General features: G+C 40.9%; 1 protein-coding gene across 3 annotated transcripts in view; it reads right to left on the reverse strand.

Annotated features, from left to right (window-relative positions):
• Positions 1-25,253, reverse strand: part of sorcs3a (sortilin related VPS10 domain containing receptor 3a) — a 229,626-nt gene that overhangs the window by 55,570 nt on the left and 148,803 nt on the right. For all 3 annotated transcript variants that reach the window (XM_015039692.1, XM_015039698.1, XM_015039705.1), the window contains exons 5-9: positions 10,132-10,205; positions 7,223-7,287; positions 6,590-6,708; positions 2,222-2,311; positions 1,672-1,851 (exon numbers count right to left, since the gene is read on the reverse strand). In XM_015039692.1, the coding sequence (XP_014895178.1) occupies positions 1,672-1,851; positions 2,222-2,311; positions 6,590-6,708; positions 7,223-7,287; positions 10,132-10,205 (528 nt within the window). The remainder of the gene's footprint in view (positions 1-1,671; positions 1,852-2,221; positions 2,312-6,589; positions 6,709-7,222; positions 7,288-10,131; positions 10,206-25,253) is intronic.

Raw genomic sequence — 25,253 nt, forward strand, 5'->3', positions numbered from 1 at the left:
TTAAAGCTGCATTGAGCGCCGTCTCCCACCGCAGAAGTGAAACGGTGTCGCATGGAAAGGGGAGCTGCACTCACAATCAGCGCACATATCCACAGCCTGGGCAGGAGAAGTAATGGCATTGTTAATTACCGCCCCGCTGCCACTGCAGCTGCCCAGTATCTCACTTCCTTCCTCCATTCCCTCCATCACACCTGCCAGTGTTGGAGTGATAAACTGGGTTCACAGAGGAGCGCAAAGGGATGGAAGTGAACTCTCCTGCTATGAATGCAAACACATACAGTATGAAGGCAGCGAGCTAACAAGGTCCAGTCTGCAGCTTCACAGCACTGAGCCACATTCTCTATGCTGTGTGTGTCTGCTGTCAGGAAGATGGACGAGTGCAGCCCGTTATGCAAACCTGTCCACATTCAACAAGTCAACTAAAACAAACTCTAAGGTAAATCTGTGGATGTCACACTTCATCCTGGCTTCCAGAGCTCTGTCTGCACCTTCATTACAAATAATCACAAAACATTCAGTAATTCTGTTTGGGACCGCCATGTTCTTGTTTTCTGCTCATAGTTTGTAACCCATTTTGCTAAAGAAAAACTTTATACACATAGAAAATGTTGTTTTTAATGAAAATACCATTACTTTTGTATCCTGGACCTTTTAATCCCAAACATTAACCAAATACCTGAAAAGCTAAAGTTATAGCAGGTCAAAGAGAAAACTGTCTTTTACTCTATGAAGACAAACTGATCGGTCGTAACATTTTACAAACTTACAGTGAATAACAGGTGTTATTTTTATTTTTAGCTTTAACTGAGGTCCCATATTGTGTCCTTAAAGTTGATGAATTCAAGCAGAAAAATGTGCGGGGTGCAGATTGGAGTCGGTGTTCTCAATCTGCCGTTCGGTTTGTTTCAAAAGGAAGGAACGGCAGAGAGCTAGTTACTGAACCTCTGCTGAAGGCACTGCATCACGTGTGTTGGCTGACAAGCTGCAGACCAGTCAGCGAGTCCATGACGGTTATGATGTTACACCTGATCAGTTAACTCTGAATGGCTCCATGTAGCAAAAAAGGAAAACCATCAAAAATAATCTAAGTAGCTGAGAACATTTCTCCAGTTTTCCACAGTTTGGTCTGCAGGTCAGGTTAGGACTGATTTGGTTGCCAGACCACCAGGTAACCACTGTTTCCTGGTGATTTGGGTTTTCTGTGGTACATTTAAACTCACCTGACAACAACTTTTATTCCAACAACTGAACAAAACAAAATTTGAACATTTGCAAAAATATGTTGTGAAGTTGTTTTGACAGAGGATTCCAATAGGAAATTATGGGATTACAAGATTATCTCCATTTATGCATTAAAGGATTCGTCCTGTGGCCCAGTGGGGATATTAACTTGTTGCTTTTAATAAAAAATACAATTAACAAAAACTCACTGAAAAAGGAGCATCTCAACTGCTGCTTTTTACAGTTTGGGAGAGTATTGAATTCAACAATGGGATTTGATTTACATGACAATCTTTAAGCACAGTTCTCTCTGCCAATCTCACCCAATCAAAAATTTAATGCACAGATCAACAATTAAAGACCCTCTTTTAGCTTGATGTCACATTCAGAGAGACTAACATTGACCAAAACCCCATAAACTTCATTCATGAATAATTCAAACACTGGTACCTCATACAGGTCCAGCATCTGGTTCCCAGCGATGCCTCTGGTTGTCTTGACATTTTCCATGGCCAAGGTGAAGAAGATCCCTCTGGTGTCAGACAGGTAGAGATTGTAGGTGTCGTTCTGGTTCCACTCCTGCACTGCTGCAAAGACCTGCTTCCCGTCAGTACTGACGATGTGTAAATCCTTTCAGGAAGCAGCAGGAGAGATTAAGAGAAGTTATGACTGGAGGCACAGAGATGACAGATTAGTCCATCTTGACCCTTTGGGATTGGTCATGAGATCAGCGCTGTGGTATGAATGTAAATGTCTGTGGACGTACTGGACAGTAACTCCTACAGTGAGAGTCACAAGGACTTCTGGAAGGACAGAAAACTGATTTTAATAAAAAAAAAACTGAAACATGCATTTTACATCAGTCCTAACCTTGAAAGTGTAAACATTCAATCTTGAGGTTTACAGACAAACTTAATTAACTGCATGATTGTTTTGTTCTGACATTTAGAAATGAAAAACTTTCAATGAGTCTCCAACACGTGAATATGCTGCAGCGTACCTTAGGCAGGGAGTATTTTGGCAGTTTGATTTGTATGAAAGCTTCTCTCTTGTAGGAGACGTAATAAGTCGCTCGTCCAGAGGTGGGAACCTTTGAGACAATGAAGACAACAAATTATCTTTCATTCTAGTATAGAATTTACAGTAAAATTGAATTTTTGCTGTAAAAACCTTGGTCTTGGGTTATAATTCTTGGTGTAGATCTTGGTTTACCGCTATAAAAACACCATGAACAGGCATCATCTGAGCCAGATCTCCATGGGCTTCCAGCTTATTGTGTCAGAGGAGTTTGAGTTGTCAGGTTATCAGCGGCTTTAAATCATTGGTCACACCAATGCAGCTTATAGAAGCTAATGATGAGAAACATCTATGGAAACAGTCGCCTGAACGTGTCACTGGGGTCCCTGTTAGGAGCCAGACCTGGAGGAGGGGCCTGCTGGTGAGAGCTTGGTGCCAGGCGGGTTTTTACACGGGAACCAGAACAAGAAACGCAGTCCTCTAACCGTGGGCAGGGAGGTGGGGTTCTGGAGCACCTCAGCTGTCTGATCCTCATCTACAGATGACTTTTACACTTATTAAAATGACTTAATGTTATCCTGGTTTTTGTTTTGCTTACGTTGCCTGTAATGTAATCATTTTTATCATCTGAATGGAGCCAGTTATAAACTTTGGTTCTGCTTCAGGTTTTGTCCTTTTGCAGGAATAATCTGATTCTTTTAAAAAATCTTCTTGCAAGTCTATAAAATGAATATCTATGCTTGTAAAAAAGGTTAAACTGTAGTGCTGGTCATTTCCTCATTTTCAAGTCATCCTATTTTCAATCAGTCAGAGTGATGGGTTTCAGTCTGCAGCTGTTTGTCAAGGTGGGGATCCAGAGAGGATTCATCAGTATCACCTGACGTCAGTTCAGAAATAAACTCCTCCCCAGGTGTCAGTGAACTTGGAGGTTTCAAAGTGGACTTTGGTAAATATCTCACAGGACAATCAATAGTCTCATTATTCTTTGTCAGGAGAAATCTTTAAGTTGCCTAGCCAAGCCTCATCTGCAGTTTGAGGGAGGGGAAAGTCATCCTTCATGTTGCAGACCTTTTTCAAACATACAAGCTGTTAGGAGTCTGTCTGGGGAGGTGTGTGTTGGAGAACTGTCATTAGCCTTGGGGCAACAAAGGACGACCATTTGTACACATTGAGATACAATGTGCAAAATGATTGGCCAGTTTCACAACCCAATTTTCCTCCTGATCGATAACGACATAAAATTCATTAGAGAAAAACCTTCAATTTCACAGCTTGCAGAAGAGAAACGATGAGAGCATCAATGTTGCACAACGGGGCTGATTTTGTTACTGATCTTGTAAGTGCTCTGTGTGGCTCAGAGGAGAGAAAACAAGCTTTGAGAGGCAATTCAGCAGCCGAGTTGTGAGCACTGCAGAACATTCCCACATGCAATCGAGTGAGGGAGTCGCAGATCGATGGCCAGATAACCAGCAGCAGTTTGAACTTTAAGAGGAATTGGTATGATTGATTTTCTCCCACCCCGCCAATCCCTTGTAGGACCTTTTGTCTGTGACGCATGCATGTTAAAACGTGGAGGCAACTGGACTGAGAGTTCGTCAGATGCCTGAGAGTTGGCATGAAAGACTCAGGCCAGGTCAGACATGACTGAAGGATCTTTAAGGAACAGCTCAATTTCTTTCTGTAAAGTGCTGGAGGGCAGAAGGCTGGGGGGCGACGGTGAAGGGGCAAAGGTCCAGGTAACCGAACTGTATCCTTGAATTTCTACACGACATTGTATGTTTTTTTCCAGGTTAATGGTTTAGGGCTTCTGTGTTGTGAAGTTAAATTACAGAATTGTTGGTTATTACAGTGAACTGAGCATTCATGGAGATTAGGGAACACAGCCTTCAGTGAATACGAGACCCCCACTAAAAACAGTCATAGGTGTGTATTTTAACAGATACACACCAAATACAGCAATATATAGCACATGCTAACATCTACATTTTTCACTTTTTCTCCTCCTTTCTCTGACAGGTACTGGTTTGCAGTACCAGTCAGTCCAACATCATGCTAAGTTATTAATGAAATAACTTTGCATTGCACCAAATTATTTCAGCTTGCAAACCTGCTTCTCCTTTCCAATAATTTAGACAAGCTCTATAGAAAAAAGGGGATCCACTGCATTGTTAAAATATTTACTTGGTATTAAAGATTGCACCTTGTTTGCAGTTGCAGAGTGCATGAAGCGACAGAGAAAATGAAAAGATGAAGGTTAAACAAGAAGACAATGAGCCGAAGCACAAGGGGAAATTTTATCTCCACTTTGTTTGTTCTGGCCGAGTCGCAGCGACATGATGCAGTTTAACATAGGGCAACGTGTTCCCACTTAGCTTCTTTCTTGGCTGTCATGGTGTAAATAATGGTTTTGGAATAAACTTTGAGATTTTATTCTGAAGGGTTCCTTTAAATTGTTGAGCAGCTGCTCTTTTTATGGCCCCTCCATGGATCTGCAGGGTTTCCAGTGTGCAGCGTGGAGTCCAAAAGAAAGAAAAAAAGGAAATTGGAGACATAAAATAAAAAGACAATTTTAAAGTCTTGCATTAAAAAGTAACTGTTATATTGTTACAGCGTTTCTTTATTAATTTCCTCGCTTAAGTTTAGACCTGAACCAGCAAATCAGCAGACTAATTTGTCCAGCCTCGTTAGAACTTCAGACTACAGAGGAAGAACCACCGTGTCTTTAAATGAGAGAACAGCAGCTTCTGAGTCGATGAGTTCTCTATTGATTTTAAACAGCCGGTTGTGCCAGGAAGAAGTGAGAGAGGACAAAGAGTTGGAGGTAAGTGGGTTATTTCCTTTTCACCACACAGTATGAGTGATATTTTATCTACAGTAGATGGAGGGAGCCTTGTATTTATGGTACTTAAACCTTTAATAATGGTAATGAGGCATTCATTTAACTGAAGAGTTGGAGAACAGATACTCTAAAAGTTGCAGGATCGTAGCTCTCAGAGCTCAACTTGGACACAGCTGTTTTAGATCAAAACATATTCAAGTTTTATGGCCCAGTCAAAGTCTATCCATTCCATCCATCGTCTTCTGTTTATCCATCATCAAGTCAGGGAGGAAACAAGTCCAGGAGGAACCACAGACATTCCTGTCCCGACCAACTCTGGGGAATCCCAAAGCATTCCCAGGCCAGACAGGATGTGAGCGTCTCCCAGGCTCTCCCCTCAGTGGGACCGCATCAGCATCAAGGGGAGGCGCCATGGAGGCATCCTCTGGATGGCAGAGCTCCTCACCCCTAGAAGTCTCTGGAGAAAGCTCATTTCATCCACTCCTATCATGAATCATGACCAACAGAACCAGATCGATGTCATGACCAAAGGTCAGGACTGGATGTAGACAGAACATTAAATCAAGAACTTTGCTGTTTGGCTCAGCTCTTTCTTCACCACAACAGAGCACAGCAGTGCTGGCATAGCTGCGGGCAAAGCTCCAATCCACCTGCTTCATTCTCCCATCACGTCTGAACTATAAACCATGATCCAAGACTTCTGGCTTCAAACCAAGCAGTGAGCGCTGGAGGTCACAGCTGGAGGAAACCAACAGAACCACATCATCTGCAAAAAAACTAAGATGAAACAATATTCCAACCAGATGTCCTCCTCTCCATCACCTTCAGATCCGGTCCAGAAACAGGTTTGGTTTGTAGAGGCCTGGTAGAGTCCAACGCACACTGGGAACAGGCTCAACCTGTTGACACACCTGTGGATTTTAAATGACTAGGATTGGATTCTCCTTAAAACACTCCATAGTCCCACATCACATCCAACGAATGCCTAATGTAGGCCAGAGAAGCAAACACCTGTGACTTTGTTGAACATCACCAGGGTAAAGACCCGGTCCACTGTTCCATGGTCAGAACGAAGGTTCACTGCTGCTCCTGGACCCAAGAACTATCAGCTACCTGTCCAACTACCTAACGTAAGCTTTGCCAGTCCAAACCTAAGACTCTGAGGTAAGACCTGGAAATGTATGTCCATAGATGATCTCTCTTCGATTTGACTGAGCATGAGCTCTTTAGAAAAGAAGAAAGGGTAAAAATTTCAGTCTCAATATGTACAAATCTGGTGGAGACGCATCGTAAAAGATTCACTGCTATAATAGTAAAAGAAAAAGAGTAAAGGGAGTTTGAGATAAATCCTTTACTTTGTGTTGGTCTATCACACAAAGTTCCAATAACATAATAATGACGTTTCTGGTTGTAATGTGAAATAGGTAAAAGTTCAAAGAGTGTGCATATTTGAAGGGGAACTAAGCTTGGCTACATTGAGTTGTATGATGGGGAGACAGATTGGAGGCCTACCTGTATGAAAATGTAGTCATCTTGAACCACCAGAGAGCTGATGTCGATGTATCCCGGGAATGGATAATTCCGGTTGGCTTCGGAGCAGATCTGAGCTCTGCATGTGACATACTGCACATCTGTCAGCCACACACACAGGAAGAGCCGTTAAAGTTGTTATTCCTCTCATGCATATTAACAAACAGAGTCACAGCAACGCATCACCTGTTCAAGATAAGCTGAAAGCATCTCCATACTCCACCGTTCTCAATCAGATCAAAAACAGTTTTTGTGTTTTACTGTTTGTTCTCCTCCCATCCACGCAGCCTGACATTTCCTCGGTTAATTTGCTTCTCTTTGCAGCACCTAGTTATTCTCGTTGCACAGATATGACAAACAAGCATCCTGTCAATCAGACAGAAAGCTTGAATCTCTGAGTTTGGTGTAAAAACTTTAGCACTTATTGTATTTCAATGGCGCTGCCATTCAGAGTTAAGGAGCTGAAATTCACCGAGTAAAATGGAAAGAAGGAGAAGCAAGATTCATTAAGGCTGACGCCTAGGGCTTAATTCTGGACCCAAACTTCTTTCCTGGTTGATTATTTCCTGAACAAACTGCATTGTGTTTCCTCACAAAGACCTGAAAGTCACTTACTTCCATCTGGAGTGTGAGCCTCCATGTGGACCAGGTCTGGTTCTTTGTCCAGTCCAGAAACAGACCTGGCAGGGAAAACAGGGACAAATGCATGAATACATTGGAAATGAAAAATATAAAGAAAGATTAGTTTAGAGTTGTTGCCAAAGAATGAATGGAGAGCAAACAAGCAGCAGAAACTGGCAGAGGCCTGAATTCCTTTAGCAGAGCAGAATTAATTTAAGCCCTAAAAATAAATTCCTGTTCATTTGAATTACAGATTTTCTATGAAAAAATAAACATTTTATGCTAACTAATTTCTTTATGCCTTGATTTATTGTTGCTTGATTTAGTAGTGTGGGATTTGTGGTTATGCATATTCACTCTAGAAGACAAAACTTCCAGACAACAGAACAAGATGTCAGCAGAGAGATTCATTTAGGAGGAGAGAAGTACAAAAACCTACGAGAAGGGTTCGTTTCTGCGGATCAACACTTAGTTTACAGGAAATGACTTAAGAATGTTTTCATTCAATTTGTCTGCTGGGTTTAAGTATCACTTGTTTTTGGGTCACAGTCATCCAGAGAATGGGAGAATTAATTGTTTTTAAGTAATTTTGGTTATATGGTTGGAATTGTTGTTCTTTGCTAAGAATTCACTCATCTGACCCAAACTGTCACCTGAAATCAAGGAACATTAGTTTGGATGTTGAAGAAAGACTCAAGAACCACTAAAGGTAAAACTAACCAGGAAGAGGAAGCTGCTGGACTCCAGCCTCACTGAAGCAGCAGGGGAACGCTGCTGATGGTAGCGTCATGCTGTGGGCCTGTTGGATTGTTCAAACTGGGGGGATGATGGACAGGGAGGACTACCTCTTTAACTTGACCTGAAATCAACAGCTTGAAGCTTTGAGGCAGTTTGGTGGAGGAGATTGGCTCCAAACTCACATCCAAAGTGTTTGAATTGGAGCCTAAACTTAAAGTTCTTTATTGATGATTGAAAGGACTAATCATACACGGGTTTTGAGTTTTCACTTTCTGCATCTGGTGGATTAGACTGAATGGCAGCTTCTGGTCTCCAACTGTGGCAATATTTAAAATCCCTCTGAGGTCGATGGAGCAGCTGAGCAGATCCAGCCAACTGGAGTCCAGCCTGGCTGAGCTTCAGACCCATCCACTGCTCCAGTGTCCTTGAAATGGTTTTGGCAGCAAAGGGTAAAGTCAGTGATGTATTTTGCACAAATTTAGGATCTCTGCAGTGACATGGATGTAGCTCCAGATTTATGAGCAGTAGAGAGTACAACCCAAGGCAATCCCAGGCTCAGCCAGTCACCTCAGAGAGGGAGGGGTGGAGGAGTGATGAGCTGGGCGACATTCAGTCCAACATTTGTGATGAGTGTGCACTTTCAGACAGAGTTGGTGCACCACAGGGGGAGTGAGAGGGAGGCTGAGTGGATATGAAGCGACAGGAGCATCCCTGATTTGTTATTAGTCATAGGTCCTGCTTCCAAATCTGTATGTCTGCATCATAAGAAAATTACTCCTCCTGCTTCCACTGGTTTAGTTTAAAAGAAACTCTAGACATTTATTAACCTATTAAGAGGCATATAAATGCTACTGGAAGCTGAATCTACAGGGTCACTAGAATGTATTTTCATCCCTTCACGTTTTTCCACATTTTGTTACATTATTTATTTTAAAATGAACATCAGTGCAGGTTTTTATTCCAAAGTGTCAGCAAGGTCAGATTTAAAATGTCCTTCATGTAGCTTTTCTGCATGAAGGACATTATAGTAAACGGTAGCATGTTGCTATAAAGGTTCTTATCCCTGAGATCAGAGTCTTCTAATCCCGACCTTAAGGGTCGGCGTTCTGTAACCTGTAGATGTGGTCCAACACCTGAATCAAACGGCTGTATCACCTCCTCAGTATGCAGACAGGTTCTCCAGAGTCCTGTTAATCACCTCTTTATTCAGGTGTGCTGACACGTGGCTTATTTAACATTATTTTTATGAAATAGCTTTACTCTATATAAGGTCTCTTAGTTGATGGTGCAAAACCAAGCAGTGAAGTGGAAGGAATTTACTCTAATCTTCAGAAATCTTCAGAAACGCAAAGCAACAACACTGAAGCTTAGAGAGGTTCTTAGAGAAAACCTCCTCAGCTCCGGACATCAGATGAGGGTGAAGAATAGCCTTTCTGCAGTACTGTCTCCTCTGTGTGTATTAATGCACATTAAGGCCTGTTTGCTGTTTGAACTGTGGGAAGTTAGACACATTTATAAAGGAGGTCTCAAGCATTTGTGGATTTTATCTATTCATAATAGATAAAATAACAGAGCTTAGGTACAACCTGTGTTGTACCTAAGCTCTGTGGGTCCACTGAGGGTCGGTGACCTGAAGCAAACTAAGACCTAGACGTGGCGTTTTCTACACTGCCCATCCATCCTGCCTGACCCTGACAGGATCTGGAGCAAAAAATGGAAGAAAATGCTTTAAAACTTCTGTGCCAAAAAGACGCGCTGTGATTGGTGCCAAAGAGGCTTTAAGAAAAATATTAAGGTACATATTTTAATTTTTTTGTTAATAAAAGCTGATGCACATCTTTCCAAAAAGCTATTTTGCCTGGTTATTATAGAGTGCTGTGCCTTGATCTTTGAGACAGAAGAATACTCAAACACACAATAAATCTATGAAGTAACATAATGTGGACAAAGTGAATGGGGGTGAACACTTTCCTGTACCGCTTAAGGAGATATAAAAATATAAAGCTCTGGCTCATTGCGTCAAACTACAGAAATGTGCAGGATTTCTCCACCATCACTGCCAGTCAGAGGCCTTGTTCTGAGTCAAAAGCACTTGCTGCATTCCTGAGCAAACAACTTTAGAGACGAGGAATGCAGCAGCCGAGACATGAGAAGAGATGACTCACCAGTAGAATCTGTTCGGGGTGACGTGTTCGTGGATGAGCATCCATTTCCTTCCAAAGTCGACTGAGCTGTACAACTGCAGGAAAATCAGAGACACAGGGACGTTAGTTGGGTCAACATATACATCTACATCTGTCAGGTCTTTTAATCACGCCAGCTGATGTAAAACAGCCACAAGTGAGCCAGAGATGTGGCTGGTTAGTTCCAGGCTGGAGGATAGTCTGGGGCTATAAAGCATCCTCCAAGGAGATGACAACAGAATCGCTTTCAGCGTTAACAACTGGCCAATCAAGCTAACAGATTATGACAAATATATGCATCTCTGTTCCCTGCGGCACAAACAACAGGCTCGTTTTTTTCAGCTTACATAGCAAAGAATCTTATTTGATAGGCACGTCAAATACTGGCTACGAAACCACTTTATTCTGTTCCAGTGCAGAGGACAACGGATGCAAAAAATGATGTATGGCTCACCAGATGTGCAGGTGTAGCCTGTGGCCCAATTTCGATGTACTAATTACATTTACAGGCGCCCGGGCAACCAATTAAAGACCTCTTTGTGTTTCCTAGCACTATACTGATCGATGATGACGGAGCACCTCACATATTTCTCACCGCCTCTGTGCATCCATCTAGCCGGTTCTTGTGAAGTACAGCCAATGTTCCAATTTGATAGATTTTAAAAACAGCATAAATAAAAATGTAAAGATCGTTCAATGGAAAGCATCGTTTCTATGCTAGACCTTTATTTATACAGGCCGTCTCAGTGAGATCCAAGATCTCATGTAGAAGAGAGGCTTGTTATGAAAAACAACAAACATTTCACATGAATAATCTCACAAGTTTGAAGAAAAAACCAGAGCAAGTTTCAAAAGATTTCTCTTTTTGTCTTATAAGAAATTCCAGTTGTCCCGAAGGAATCAAAGTGGATCATTTCAGATCCTGCTGTAGAGTGTAAGTCAGAAACTTAGCTTGGTAAGAAAAGAAAAAACATTGTTTTACGCTTTGCTTCATGGATGGCCGTCAATGTTATTCAATATTTGGAAGTGTGGCCAACATGCTTGTAACTTTCCATTTGCATACTTAGCAGCATGTAAACGAGGGTGATTGACTGCACAGACGTTCCTCCTGGCTCTGTTTGTTTTTGACCAGGAGCTTTGCATTTTTGCAGAATGCAATAGTATCTGAGGGAGGAGGTGGAAGAGCTTCATTTTCTCACACATTATCTCTCTGATGCTGTACTGTCACTACACGTTAACTGTAATAAATATGGAGCAAACATATTTTTTGTAAACGTTTCTTACTGCACCATGAGAGACAGCAACCAGCATATGGAGACAGGAGTCAGGTGTGTTCATTTAAACAGTCATTTAACAGAGGAAAAGTCATTAAAACAAGATGCTTCTCAGCACTTTAACATCATGTTTCTGAACAAAGTGCAGTTTTAACTTCAGCGCCTTCAACAGTTTCAATGTGATTTAAATGAAAGTTTGCTGCTGATTTCTACACAAAGTTATATATGTATCTGTCTCAGCATCCCATCTTCACCTGCATGTGTACTTCTCATTTAAATGTTGCACCACTGCAGTTTCCTCTTCTGAGTGCTGAAGGTTTTTGAGGACATTCACATTTAGTTGAATCAGACTCCTTGCAATTCACACATCCACTCTGCAAAAAGAGAAAAGTTATTTCCCAGAAAAAAACTGGGAAATAATCTGAGCCTGAAGCAGAAAGGATGAAATGTAACATGGAACAGTCCTTTAAATCAGGAGGACAGATGAGCTGAGGACAGATATCAACCCGGCTGGTTTCAGCTGATTTCAGAGACCAGATTCGTTAGAATTCATTCTGAACGATCAATGCAGCGTTTAACCTCCGATTGGCCCAGATTCAGTAATTATTGTCTGTTTAAGTGATTTATTTTTGATGGGAATCAACAGCCAGGCTCTTTTATGAAGCTGTCAAACAATAGTAAAATATTGAAAATAAATGTTGATTTATGATTAATGCAAATTAAAATGTTGAAAGACATTTAATGAAAAATAAGATAAAATTATGTAGAGTTACATTCATGTTCATTGTAAAGCATGTAGACAGGTCTCTGCTGTGAGTGAGCTTTAAGGTCTAAACCTGCAAAAATAAAGATCAAATTTAAAAAATAAAACAATATTAAAAAATCTTTTGATGTTTTGATTTTAGCCAAAAGCAGAAAGTTATGGTACTGTTCACTTTTCCAGTTCAGCTGTGAATGTTCTGCAGACTCTGTTTGCTGCTGCCATTCTTGGCCAGGATTTTTAATCTCACTGATATTTTCCTGGTGAAATTAAGGTTAATAAAATAAATGTGCATTTCATGATGACAAATGTTTATGTTTTTATCAACACAACAGTTAAAAACAACGTGCTTTAATCATTCAAAGCTCGAGTTCTTTGTTTTCATGCTGTCGGCTCTAGAACCAATAATTTCTCTACATATCGGTACATATAACTTGAACTCTAACAAACAGCAGAGGGGATCTGAGTGCAGGTCACTGAGTGAGTGTTGGTGAAGCTGGCCAACAGGCAGCGTCCCTCATCCCTTCGGACAGTGACATATGACTGCAGCGGGCAGCTCCCAGCTCTCCTCCCTCCATTCATCAGGTCAATGACATCTTAAATTTTAAAGCTTCTGGGCCGTCACAGAGTAAGCTTCATAGTTTCTCCTTTCGATAAATCAAATGCATGGCCAGCTGCCACCGGAGTCGGGAACAAAAACGCTCACTGAGGAATCACAGGAAGTGAGTTCTGTTTGTCAAGGATTCACCAGGAAGACGGAGGAGCAGGTCCAGCTGGTGAACAGGTCAAAGAAAAGATTTCCAGAATCACACTGAACCATTTTCAGACAAACCTAATATCAAAATTCATCTTTAAATGGTTATTAAAATGTATTACAGAATTCCAAACTGGTGCAAATGTGAACTGGTGAAAAAACTTCAAGTGGGTTTTGGTTTTCATTACATCTTGACTGACAGCTTGTTAAATGACCTCCAGGTATTTTAACAATTCATTCTCACTATTCAACGTTTTCACCCCTCAGTAGAAAACTTCAGGTTTATAGATGTTTTCCTGTTTCATCCTGGATGTCAGGTCTTTGTGCTTTCTGTACCTGTTAGCAATATCGGCATAAAAATGGGAAAAACGCAGGAAATTCTCGGTTTTTGTTTAAAGAATAAGAGACAAACAGAATATTACTGAGGAAAAAACATTACTGAAATAATTCCACATGATGTTGGTTTGGAGCTGCAGTCAGTACTGAGGCAGCGTCTCCTCATGCCATCGAAGTAACAGATGTTATGTAGTTGAGTTTAGAGTCAAACTATCTCTTATTTACTAAAAAATGTCTTGAGTCTGTCTTTCATAGGTGTGATGATACCTATGATGTAAATTATTATGAATATTGTTTTCAATCAAAGTCAAATACAAGATTATTATTAACAGCAATTATTCCAGCATTCATTTTCAAATAATCATGTCATTTAAGATAATTTAAGGTCATCATTTAAGATATATGGACGATGACATGTTGACAAGTGATAAAAAATCAATACTCCATCTCTATTAGTTAAAATGTCAGAATGGGTGAGCAAAACGGTAAATTATTATCCAAATGGTTATGATTCATTTTTTTCTTTTAGCTTATTAACATCAAAAATCAGCAGCAGAAGCTTCATCTGATCTGGAATCAGTTTCTCTGATATAATAGGAATTAAAAGAGAAGCTTAAAGGTGGAACAAAACTGTCTGCAACAGATGGATTTTATTTTCAGATTTCATTTTTTACTGGTTGTTCTATATGTTGTCATGTCTGAAGATAAGCAAGATGCCAATCAACATCAAATGTCTTATTCTGAAAAACTGGAACCAGTTTAACCAAACACCAGTTCAATCCAAATATATGATGTAATGTAACTGACTGCAGAAGCCAACAGACGGCACTGAGCATGCTCAGAGCAGCAGATGACAGAGGAAAGGAGAACTTCTTTTAAACTAAAAGAGACGTCCAGCAGAACCAGACTAAGGCAGAGCGGCCATCTGCTACACCCAGCTGGTGGGCCGCCTTTTTCAAACACTCGGCTCCAGATGAAAACCTCCATGTTTTATACAGGCTAACGCTGCAGTTCAACAGCTGGAGTGCAGCAGGCTCTGAAGCGGGCTTCTGGAGTGTTCCTGCTTTGGAGAAAATATGAATCCAGACACTTTTTTGACAAATGTTTAACAGCTTGAGGCAGATTGGCTTGGCGGAAGCAGAGAATCCAAAGGAAAAAAGGGAATTACTTCTGCTAGAGTAATCAGAGGCGTGACAAAATGTTTTCATTCAGCAGCTGAACATTGTGGCTCTGGAGAACGTTCCTTAAAACCAGCAGATTACTGTAAATACAAATCGATTTTGTTCAACTGAGAAGAGGAATAAACACAGCATAGCTGAACATTAAGGAAGAAAAATATGCATCAGCCTGTAATTTGCATTTCTGCAACAAATACCTGAACAAGTTTACTGCTGCAGATTAAATGTACAAATCTGCAGTTAGAAAAGTCTTTGCAGATCCCAACAAGCTGCTGCGTCTGACTGACAGGAACCATGACCATCGATGCAAATGCAAAAGGATCTTCTGAATTCCCTTTGTAAACATGTCACCATATTATACAATGTATTTTATTCTTGTAGATAAAATTCCAATAAATACATTTATTTGTGGATCTAATTTGAAAAAATGTGGATAAAGCTCAAGAGACATGCATAGTTTTGAAACACACTGTAATTAAAAAAAATTAAAACGGCAGGCTGTTCAGCTGCTAAATAAAATATTTTTGTGTCAAATCTGTGATTTTTCTTCTGCTTTATTTTGCAACAAAGTAAACATTGACTCTCATCTGACCACCTCCTGTAGTGATTCCAGTTTTCTGCCTCAGTTGGTCAAATAAAACAGTGAAACGCAGCGAAGAAAGTCTCAAAGTGTCAAAGTGACACAGATTTTTGTAAACAGATGCTTTAAATACATGTTCAATATGCCACATTTAGAACCAGAGGTTTTAAAATAAAGACGACAAGGCCCTAATGACATGTGAACAAGTGTTTTTTTCTACCAAATTATTCATGTCAATCGAGATACAGGAAAATGCACTTTAACATTGTTTACACTCAGAACGCATCAGAGCTGAAACTAACATCCCAACCTCCAACATCACAGCAAAGTCTTCGAAGGCCACATCTTACAACAAATTAATTCCAGGCAGTGCTGATTTTTTTTTCATTTTTATTTTTTTTATCAAACATCAAACCTTTGAGTTTCTGCGGCGGAGGAGCAGGAAAATAACCAGGCTTGTTTCACCGCTTTTAGATGAAGAGTTACGTGGGGATATTGGATTTCAGCACACACGGATGCAGTAAATGTTGCAGTGCGTGTGTGTGTGTGTGTGTGTGTGTGTGTGTGTGTGTGTGTGTGTGTGTGTGTTTGTGTGTCTGTGACTTGTGATTTACAGCAAATCAACACAGAGAAGTCAAGCATTCAAACCGGTGGAACCAAAATGAGAAGTGAATTGGTTCCAAACCTGGTTGATCACAGAGAACTTACATATACCGACAGATGAAGGTCAGGCATTTTAGATTTTCTATACTTAAACCTGTGCCAGGAATGCATAAGGCCCCTCATTTAAAGGCCGGAGTAAAGTGCACTTTGGCTGGGGATGAAATATGAATCAGAATGAAAGATAAATGATGGCTCTACAGCGGCTGTCAACCCTGGAAATCAATTAAAAGAATGGTGGTGCAGAGACGGTCCCCTGTGGACGAACTGACAGCAGTTCTCAGTTCCAGGAAAGCCTGCGCCGCATCCCAGAATGCAAAGCTGACACTACTGCTGCTTTTCCGCTGCTAACCTGCACCAATGACATGTTGGCTGCAATGCTGCTGCAGACTGTCACCAACAGACAGAATATGATCACACGTTTCCCTAAATCTCAGTATGAGCTGTGAAACATGGACTAACATGTCCTCAGAAGGAAAGTTAGACAGTTTGGAAGCAGCCAATCAGCAACAGATGGACAGTCTTTAACCCAACACGCCCAGTCCAGCTGCTACAGATGTGACATCTGGCTGAGAAATGAGATATCATGAGTCTGGCTGGAAGTTTATGGAAGTTAAAGTGGATAAAAATGGATTTTGCCCTCACTGCATTTTCAGATTCTCCACTTCAATAAATTTGTGTTGTTTCCCATAGCAACAGATACAGATGAATCACAGATGCAACACTGATGCAGGTAATGTTGGTAATCTCTGCTGTATGTCTATTTTTACTTTGACAATTAAATAAATGCATGAATTGAAAATAATGCATAAATATGCCTATTAATGACATATAGCAGCATTACATATAAGGCAAGAAGAGACCAACAGACTTGCTATTTGCTAAATGCCAAAAAAAAAAAAAAAACACAACTGAGAAAACTTTGAGATTTCTTTCACCTTCTTCAAATCCTGAAGTTTACATCCATTTCTGAGTTTATGGGCACTTGTCATGAATAAAAGAGAGGGAAATGCCAATGGCAAAAGACTTCACTCTTTTTAATATTTCATTGTGAACTAAACACCCATCTGTCAGACCCATACTCACACCTCCACTCAGCAGAATTAACCTAACATGTACTTCCTTGACCTGAGGAAGGACGATGGCGTTTCCAGAGACAAACCCAAAGGGGCAGAATGCAATATTCACACGCAAAGACCTTAGATGACAGGATCTGCTCACTGTGAACTAAATAAGGACATCATCTTTAAAACAGCAGAATTTGTTCTGAATTGCTGAGTTAAATTCCTCAAGATCAAAAGTGCTTCAAGCATTTGATTAGGACGGCATTTGGACGGTTGAGTAGGACACCTCAGGGCGGACAGAGGACTCATCGTCTCCAATCAACCCCAGCGAGGCCTTGATGTGGACGTCCAGGTCTCAGCTGATGTGTTTCTGTAATTTCATCTTTACTCCATCAATACCATACTAAGTACTACAACTTCTTCTGTTTTTTCACACTGTTTCAGATTAAATATATTTGAAGATGAAACAATAATAACTTGAGTAAATTTTAAAAATTTTACATTTTTCATACAAAATCATAAGGTAAGTTGTAATATTTCTAAAAAGTAACAAGTTGTGTCTTGATCTGAATACCTGCACATGGAAAGGAGAAATATTACCATTTATTGGTTTAAGAAATGGAAATGGTTGCAACGCCATTTCTAAGGCGTCGAGGATTCAAGCAAACCAAAGTTAGAACTTCACAGAGCCAAATGGAGAAAACATGGTCAATTTCCACAAGCGGCCAGATCAGCAAAATTACTCAGAGGAGCAGAGACCCGTCCAGGAGGTTAGAAAAAAACAGATCAACCTGAGGCACTGCGGGCCTCACTGCTTCAGGAGAGGTCAGAGTTCATGAGGCTGGGCAACAATATCAGAACTGGGAGCGGTCCAGCGCCAGAACCACTACTGACCCAAAAGAACACAAATGCCAGTCTCACATTTGCCACTGATCCAAAATGGTTTTGAAACTATTCCATGAACCAACGAGACAAAAGTGGATCTTTTTGAAAGACGAGTCCCTTTAGATCTGGTGTAAAACTAAGACCTTGTTTCTGAATCAGGACACTGGAGCTGCAGTCAAACATGGTGATGGTAGAGGAACCGTCTGTGCTGCTGTTCTGATTCATAACCTGGACAAGATCATGTAAGCAACATATTTATTACTTCTGCTCTCAGCAGGAAGCCAGGAGAAGAACGTCAGATTAAGCCCACTAGGATTATTCTGCAGTTAAAATGAGAACATTGACAGGCGAGCCATGTGACTCCCAGTCCTGCTAATGTTTAGCCGTTTCCACCACACCCCAAAAACATTACGAATGCTTCTATGCCTCTGCAACATTTATAAAACAAACTGTACATTAAACCAGATATTTGTGTCTTCCTTTTTCTCAGACTCTCAATATGACTCCCATCAACCTCCATTAAGCAGTGGTGATGCTGTCAATTAAATGTGAAAGACTTCATTTGTGTCTGTTGACCTTCACTCCCTCCATTGAGTTACCGTCGGATGATTTGTCTGTAGTGATATTGCTCCAGTTACGATGCCAGCATTTATGCTCTCTGCACTCTGCTCTAGATGTGCCAGCTTCCCGTAAATCAAATCATTTGCATACCCATCTCCAGTCTGTTTGTGGACCAAATTACATCCAAGTTGGACCATTGCTTCTGGGTGCTTAAAATGGTGCTGTAATGTGTATTTCATTAAAGATGCATGAAGAATAATGAACAACGCAGCAGCTGGGGACAAAGAAAGCAGCAGAACCTGCTCTAATGAACGGTTAAATCTACTATATACCAAATAAACTATTTACAACTGAAACACAATGTCTAATTTATAATCTGTTAAATTATTTTAGAAACTCAAGAAGGCATTTTGTGTTACTTCTCTCGGGAAAATAAAACAACAGAAACAAGTGTGTTTCATTTTCATATTTGGGTCATACTTCTGTTCATTGTAACATTAAGATGTTTTCCACTGACAACCAGCAGAAAATAAAACACAGCCTTGTTTGGTTGCAGCACAGCTGCAGCAACACTCTGCGCCCCAAAAAGCTTCCTGCAGCAACATCAAAGCACCGCTGCTCTGTAAAAACAGAAAAGTTCTGAGAAAAGGATCAAGACTTTGGAATTATGGAAATAACTGTTGCATTATAGGACCCAGTGTCCCAAACAATTACTGTAAGTCACTTTTATAACTCTTAATTAAGTCTCTCATAAATTCTTGATGCATCTGTGTACAGCGCTGTAAATCAAACTGCTCCTCCAGGCACCGCCTGGGCACATCCTGCGTGGAGGGGGAGTGAGCGATGGTTTTATGTCCCGCGATTTATGGAGCCGGCAAAGAACACAAGCATAAGGGCCATCCTGCATGTGGATGGAGGGGAAACACAAACGACACTCAGACTCTGTCCTGCCTGAAAGGAGTGAAGACCAACAACTTCTGAGGTTTCTGAACAAAGAAGAGATCCAACCAATCAGGTCTCCTACATGGCATCAGTCTGTTTCCATGCCAACGTGGATCTTTGTCTATTTCTAAAACTCAAACACAGAGCCTTGAAAAGTATTCACACCCCCAGAACTTTTACACACTTTGATCAGGATACACCAACAAACTTTGAGATTTTATGTGACAGACCAATACAAAAACATCTTATTTGTTCAAAAACCAAATATACATTGATATGCATTAATAATAATTGACTTGCCCCGTTTACCTTCTTGGGGTTACAACCAATCAGTACCAAGGAGAAGGAACGTTTCTTCCCAACTGGTTGCTTTGCAAATTGCAGCCAATAGCGTGTAAGGTAGGATTTCAGCTTCCCATGCTGTACTTTCTTTCCAATATTTCAGATATGCTCCATGAAAATTCCACTAATAGACACATTTTTCATAAAAACTGGAAAACCATGGGCTGGGGATCCAAAAGCATCTTCTTTCACAACTTTGTAAAACTATTAAACAGTTTCAAAGTTAATACATCAAATTATTTCATCCACCAAAACAAAATACTTTTGCTCAACATTTCCTTGCTTCTCTTCTTTTGGTCCCTCTTCAATCCTAACACTGTGAGATTTAACGTTTTATTAGAGTTGGAGGAACATGACTGCTTGTCTCATAACAGCACAAATCCTTCTGGAAAAGCTTGTTCTGCCAAAGTAAAGTAAAACATTTGTTTGCTCAGATCTGTGTTGATTCTCGCGTTTCACATCTGCTGCTCGTTGGTACCAACAGACCCGGTTGCCCTGCTGTGACTCTGCAGATTCTGAGAGGCCACAACAAGAGAGCTGCTGATTAATTTAGTGTTGACACTGTTCCTGAGCCATGTGATGGGTGGAAATCCAGAGCTGGTGTAATCTCAGAGTTCAGGCTCAGGTCAGATGAGAATAGGCCGGGTTTCAAGTAGCCTGGAGTGTGTGTCAGTCCCTTCTACTTCTACTGACATGCAGCAGAGACTCTCCGCCTTGAGGAAGACGTTACTGATATGAAGCACACTTTCAGAAGATGAAACTGTAATTTTTAGTGTAAAACGACTGTATTTATCAGAGCTTCTGAACATCTTGTGTTGCCATCATACAACACTTGTGCTGACGTTTCCTCTTGTTGCCGTGGTGTCCTGAAAGCCACCATTTGTTTTTCCCATGAAGCACTTCCAGCTGATCTATTATCTACTTCCAGCCTCCTTCTGCCCTCGTCGTCTGAACGGTGTTGTTGAGCTGGAGCCAAAGAGGCCGCTCAGCTGCAGCAGAGCATTTCTCATCCCAGTGACTCTCCAGATGGCAGGTATCTCCACCGTGCAGCTCTCTGCGTCCCGAGCTGCGGCGGGTCGGCCGCGCTCCACCGAGCCGAGCTGGACCCTCCCTGCCAGGACGCCTTTAATGGGCTTTAATGTGGAACACATGATGGGGCCATGCAGGCGGCGCTCTTCGGAGATAATGAAGTGCTTTGTTACCTAAACCTGCACAGCAACTCAGCACGATGTTTCCACATTCGTATCGAACAACCGTCTTATGGGAAGTCCTGTAGTTTATGCTCATGTAGAACATGGTTCTTTAAAACTTAGAGACTTTAAGACTTTGCAGCGCTACATTCTCTCCAGAAAAGAGAGCTGGAGTGTAAGACTGAGTGAAAGTCAAACAGGAACATGTTGTACCTGTAAGTCAGCCGGAGTCCTGAACATCCTGCTCATATTTATTCTCTGCTAACTTTAAGACAAGAGACGTATAATTACTGCAAACATTAACTGCTCTACATTAATTATGCACAATACGCATGCACAGTTTTTGTTAGAAGTGTTCTTTTTCTGCCCCTTCAATTATTTTGAACAGCAAGTTTAAATCAGTCGTTGGAAGTTGGATTTTTTTCATATAGTTTATAAAATATTGTGGTGAAAATGTAGTTTGGGAAGCTGAAATACCTCAGCTCAATGCTACGTGATACACTATTTCCTGGTGTTGGCAAATCAGCCAATCAAAGAGCATCCTTCATTTTTCTTGGTGATGATTGGCTGAACCACAAGAGCAACGATTAGGGAGACTGTGGATGTTTCTGCTGTAGTGTTAAAGTTTCCACTGTGTGTATTAAGGTCCATGTTTGAGTTATTAAAATCAGCAGTGAGAAGCGTTTTAGAGGGGGTTCATGTATTCGCAGGGCAGCTGTGGATCCTGCAGATACTGGCTACCCTGGAATAAATCTGTGATGGAGAAAAAATTTTCTCTGAGAAATATCTTCATTGCTCTAAGAAATGCATTATGAAAGATATAATTTAACATAGGGGCTGCACAGTGGGGCAATTGGTAGAGCTGTTGCCTTACAGCAAGAAGGTGCTGGGTTCGATTCCCGGCCCTGGTCTTTCTGCATGGAGTTTGCATGTTCTCCCTGTGCCTGCGTGGGTTTTCACCAGGTACTCTGGTTTCCTCCCACAGTCCAAATATACAAAAAAATAAAGGGAACATTTCACTTTAATTTTGTGTGTGGCTCCAAATCCAGGCCTCCATTGGTGAATTAATTTGATTTCCATTGATGATTTTTGTGTGATTTTGTTGTCAGCACATTCAACTTTGTACAGAACAAAGTATTCAATGAGAATATTTCATTCATTCAGATCTAGGATGTGTTATTTGAGTGTTCCCTTTATTTTTTTTGAGCAGTGTATATGACTGTCAGGTTAATTGGCCTCTCCAAATTGCCCCTAGGTGCGAGTGTGTGTGTGCATGGTTGTGTGCGACAGACTGGCGACCTGTCCAGGTGACCTGTCCAGGTGACCCCGCCTCTCACCCGGAACGTTAGCTGGAGAGGCACCAGCACCTCCTGACCCCACTGAGGGACAAGGATGTGAAGAAAATGGATAATTTAACATCATTCTGTAGTATGAACCACCATGGGAAAAAATAGGATTTCAGCAAAGAATCGGAATTGAGCATCACAGCTGTGTAAACGTACTGCACTTAATGCACCAACAGTCAACATCTCTTATCAATCTGATTTATTTTAGTGGTTCTCATGACCCCACAGTAGTTGGTTCGTGACCCCAAGAAGGGTCCTGACCCACCTTTGGGAACCACAGAAACTCAGAATCCAGAGAGAGAATCCAACATCTAGCAGAAGAAATGATTTGATGTATGAAGTTTCTGTCTGACTGGAGAAATGAAACTTCTCCTGATTGTTCTTCACAGAACCAAAGAACTTGTTTTCCCCAGCAGCCTTACAGCTGGAGTCACCTTAGAAGAACGGCTGAGAGTGAAGGAACTGCAGCTTCTAGCTCATAAAATGACACATTATAAACAATGAAACTGGATTATGATCCCTCTGCAAACAAAAAATATTGAATATCTGACAACAAAAGAATAATGTCCACCTCACAAAATCCTATGGCAAATACATTTTCTTCTGCTTTTTCTGTAAAACTTCATTCATATTATGTGTCAAAGACAAATAAAAAAGCTTTAATGAGCTTTGCCAATTAATGTTTGGTTGCAAATCAGAATCATGGCCAGAATCCAGTTCTGCAGTAAAACTACAGGCATTAAATCATAACCCTGATTGTCTGGAGGATCCGCTCAATCAGCTGTAAATTATGCTACTCAAAGGTCTGCCTGAATACGGTAAACTATCACCTCCACACATTTTAAACTCTGGTAAAAAAGTCAACTCAGGATCTAAAGTTAATCATCAAAAACAGAAACTGTTTACTTGTGATCAAGCTCCACCGAGTCCAACCCAAACACTGCAAGACATTTTAAAACATGTTTAGGTTTAACAGTGATTTGAAGTTAATTTTGCAGCTGCCAGTTGAGTGGAAATATTCTGGATTCTTCAGGTTTTTCTCCTCATAACACTGCTGACCCAGACATGAACACTAACACACAGTTTCTGTCTGAAACACAAACTGGATGTTTTTGTCCCGTTTTATCTTCTTGATTGGTTCTGATTAGGACCAGAAACAGCAATCACTGTAATTATTGACTTATCTGCTGATTATTTTTCTTATTAAGTGATTAATCTCTTGTCTAACCCACAAGGTGACGTCTTTTTCTTGTTAATTCTCACCTGCAGTCTCATTTTCATGCAGATAATCATAGAAATGCACAAGCACCTAACTTCAAAAAAAGATATTTTAACATTTAAATCCCCAGGTTGAAGACTGGATAAATCTCCATTAGTCTTTGTCCCATTGAAACGAGTCGATTTAAACATTTCCACATTTCAAACATTACAGCCACGAACATCACAGTCTCGTTTGCCTCCAGCAGGTTTCCTTCCTGGAGACAGATTTAGCTCCATCCATCTTTCCATCAACTTTTCCCTGATCCTACAGAAGGAAAAATCCCCAAAGCATGATACTGCCACCTCCAACAAACCTCTGAGGCCTTCACAGAAGGATCTGTCTGTGTTAAATCTGGACTCTGCTAACTGATTAGCTAAATTTGGAAGTCAATTGGTTGCATTTTATTTAGGGGTATCAGAATCTTTGAATTAAACACAATGAGATTTTGGTTTGATCCAGATTTCATTTGGATTATCAGCAGCAGAACTGATACCGTCTTATGCAGCCAGATGCTATCATGACATTGTGTAAAAAGCAGCTTTAACAGGTGAATATCTACATTCTCTAAGACGTTCCAGCTTCTATTCACATTCTCTATAAGTAGCAAAAAGAATCAGAGGTTTAAATTAAGAATCACATTAAAGGTGGGGGGGATGGTGTCAGCCAAGGACTCAGGATGTAGGCTCACGGCTTCCTATTAAAAATAAAGTCTGAAATAAAAGAGGCTTATCTAAAAAGACTTTCAATAGCAAAATCTGAAGCTGCAGACAACAATATCTGTCATATTAGGAATGTTACAAAATGAGAAATGCTAATTCCTTTCAGGGACTTGATGCAAATGAAAAGAAAGAATAAAAAGAGTAATCCTGAATAAATGTCCTCTTGCTTCTCTCTCTGAATACTTTATTGAGCCTGATGTCCCCGTTGCATATGTGAGAGCGTTTAGTCAGGGTACGATTCAGCTGGAAATAATTAAAAGCATAAATTTGCATCATTAGGGTGGATTAAGTCAAACAATGTTTGCATATTGAGGGGAGTAAAGAGGCTGTGTGGAGCGCTAAGAAAACACCAGCATGCTGCTTCTCTTCCCAGGTTTGGTGAGCCATCAGCATCTCAGGGGGAAACCTGGAGGAGAATTCCCATCTTCAACTGGAAGTACGCTTTCAGAAACACAGTTAGCGGTGTGTTACAATCAGGAACACAACAAACGTTTTTCCTTGGAGAATTAGTGTGTCAGAGAGCACAGAGGAGGAAAAAGCTGTTTCCAGGGTCTGGTTATCCCCTGAGCATCTTAGTCACAAACTGACTTACTACATTTTTCCTGACATTTCTCTGCTTTGCATGCTCATTGTGGAGACTGGTAACACCCACAAGAATTTATTATCCTCAGACAGCTTATTCAGATGTGCCTGCAACCTGTTTCTGTGTCTGTCTGTAGAGTTTTACACAAACAAGCAGAAAAGCAGCTGAAACATTCCTCCAGCGCAGGAGTGGGCAATCCAGGTCCTCGAGGGCCGCTGTCCTGCAACTCTTAGATGTCTCCCAGGTTCAACACGCTTCAATCAAATAGTTAAATCACCTCCTAAGTGCAGTCAGCTTCTCCAGAGTCCTGCTAATGACCTCATTATTTGACTCACATGTGTTGAAGCAGGGACACATCTAAAGGTTGCAGGACAACGGCCCTCCAGGCCTGGAGTTGCCCACCTCTGCTCCAGCGGGTGGTTGGGTCTCCTGGCTGCCATAGGTTTGTTAATGACCACAGCCTCATCAGACTAAGCAACTACAGAAAGTCCATTTGTTGACTTAATGACGTTTTACCTCCAATACACTGTTTCCTTTTCATATGCAAAAAATCTGTAAAAAATGGCCAACATATGCAAGCCTATGTTTAATAGAAAATGGAAAAAGTCAGTCTCACTGTTCTGAGACTCGGCAAATAAAATAATCTATTTGAAAAGTTTGGCAGAGTGA

Source organism: Poecilia latipinna, unplaced genomic scaffold, assembly GCF_001443285.1.
Source record: "Poecilia latipinna isolate Pla-1442-1.1 unplaced genomic scaffold, P_latipinna-1.0 Scaffold29, whole genome shotgun sequence".
Taxonomy (NCBI): Eukaryota; Metazoa; Chordata; class Actinopteri; order Cyprinodontiformes; family Poeciliidae; genus Poecilia; species Poecilia latipinna.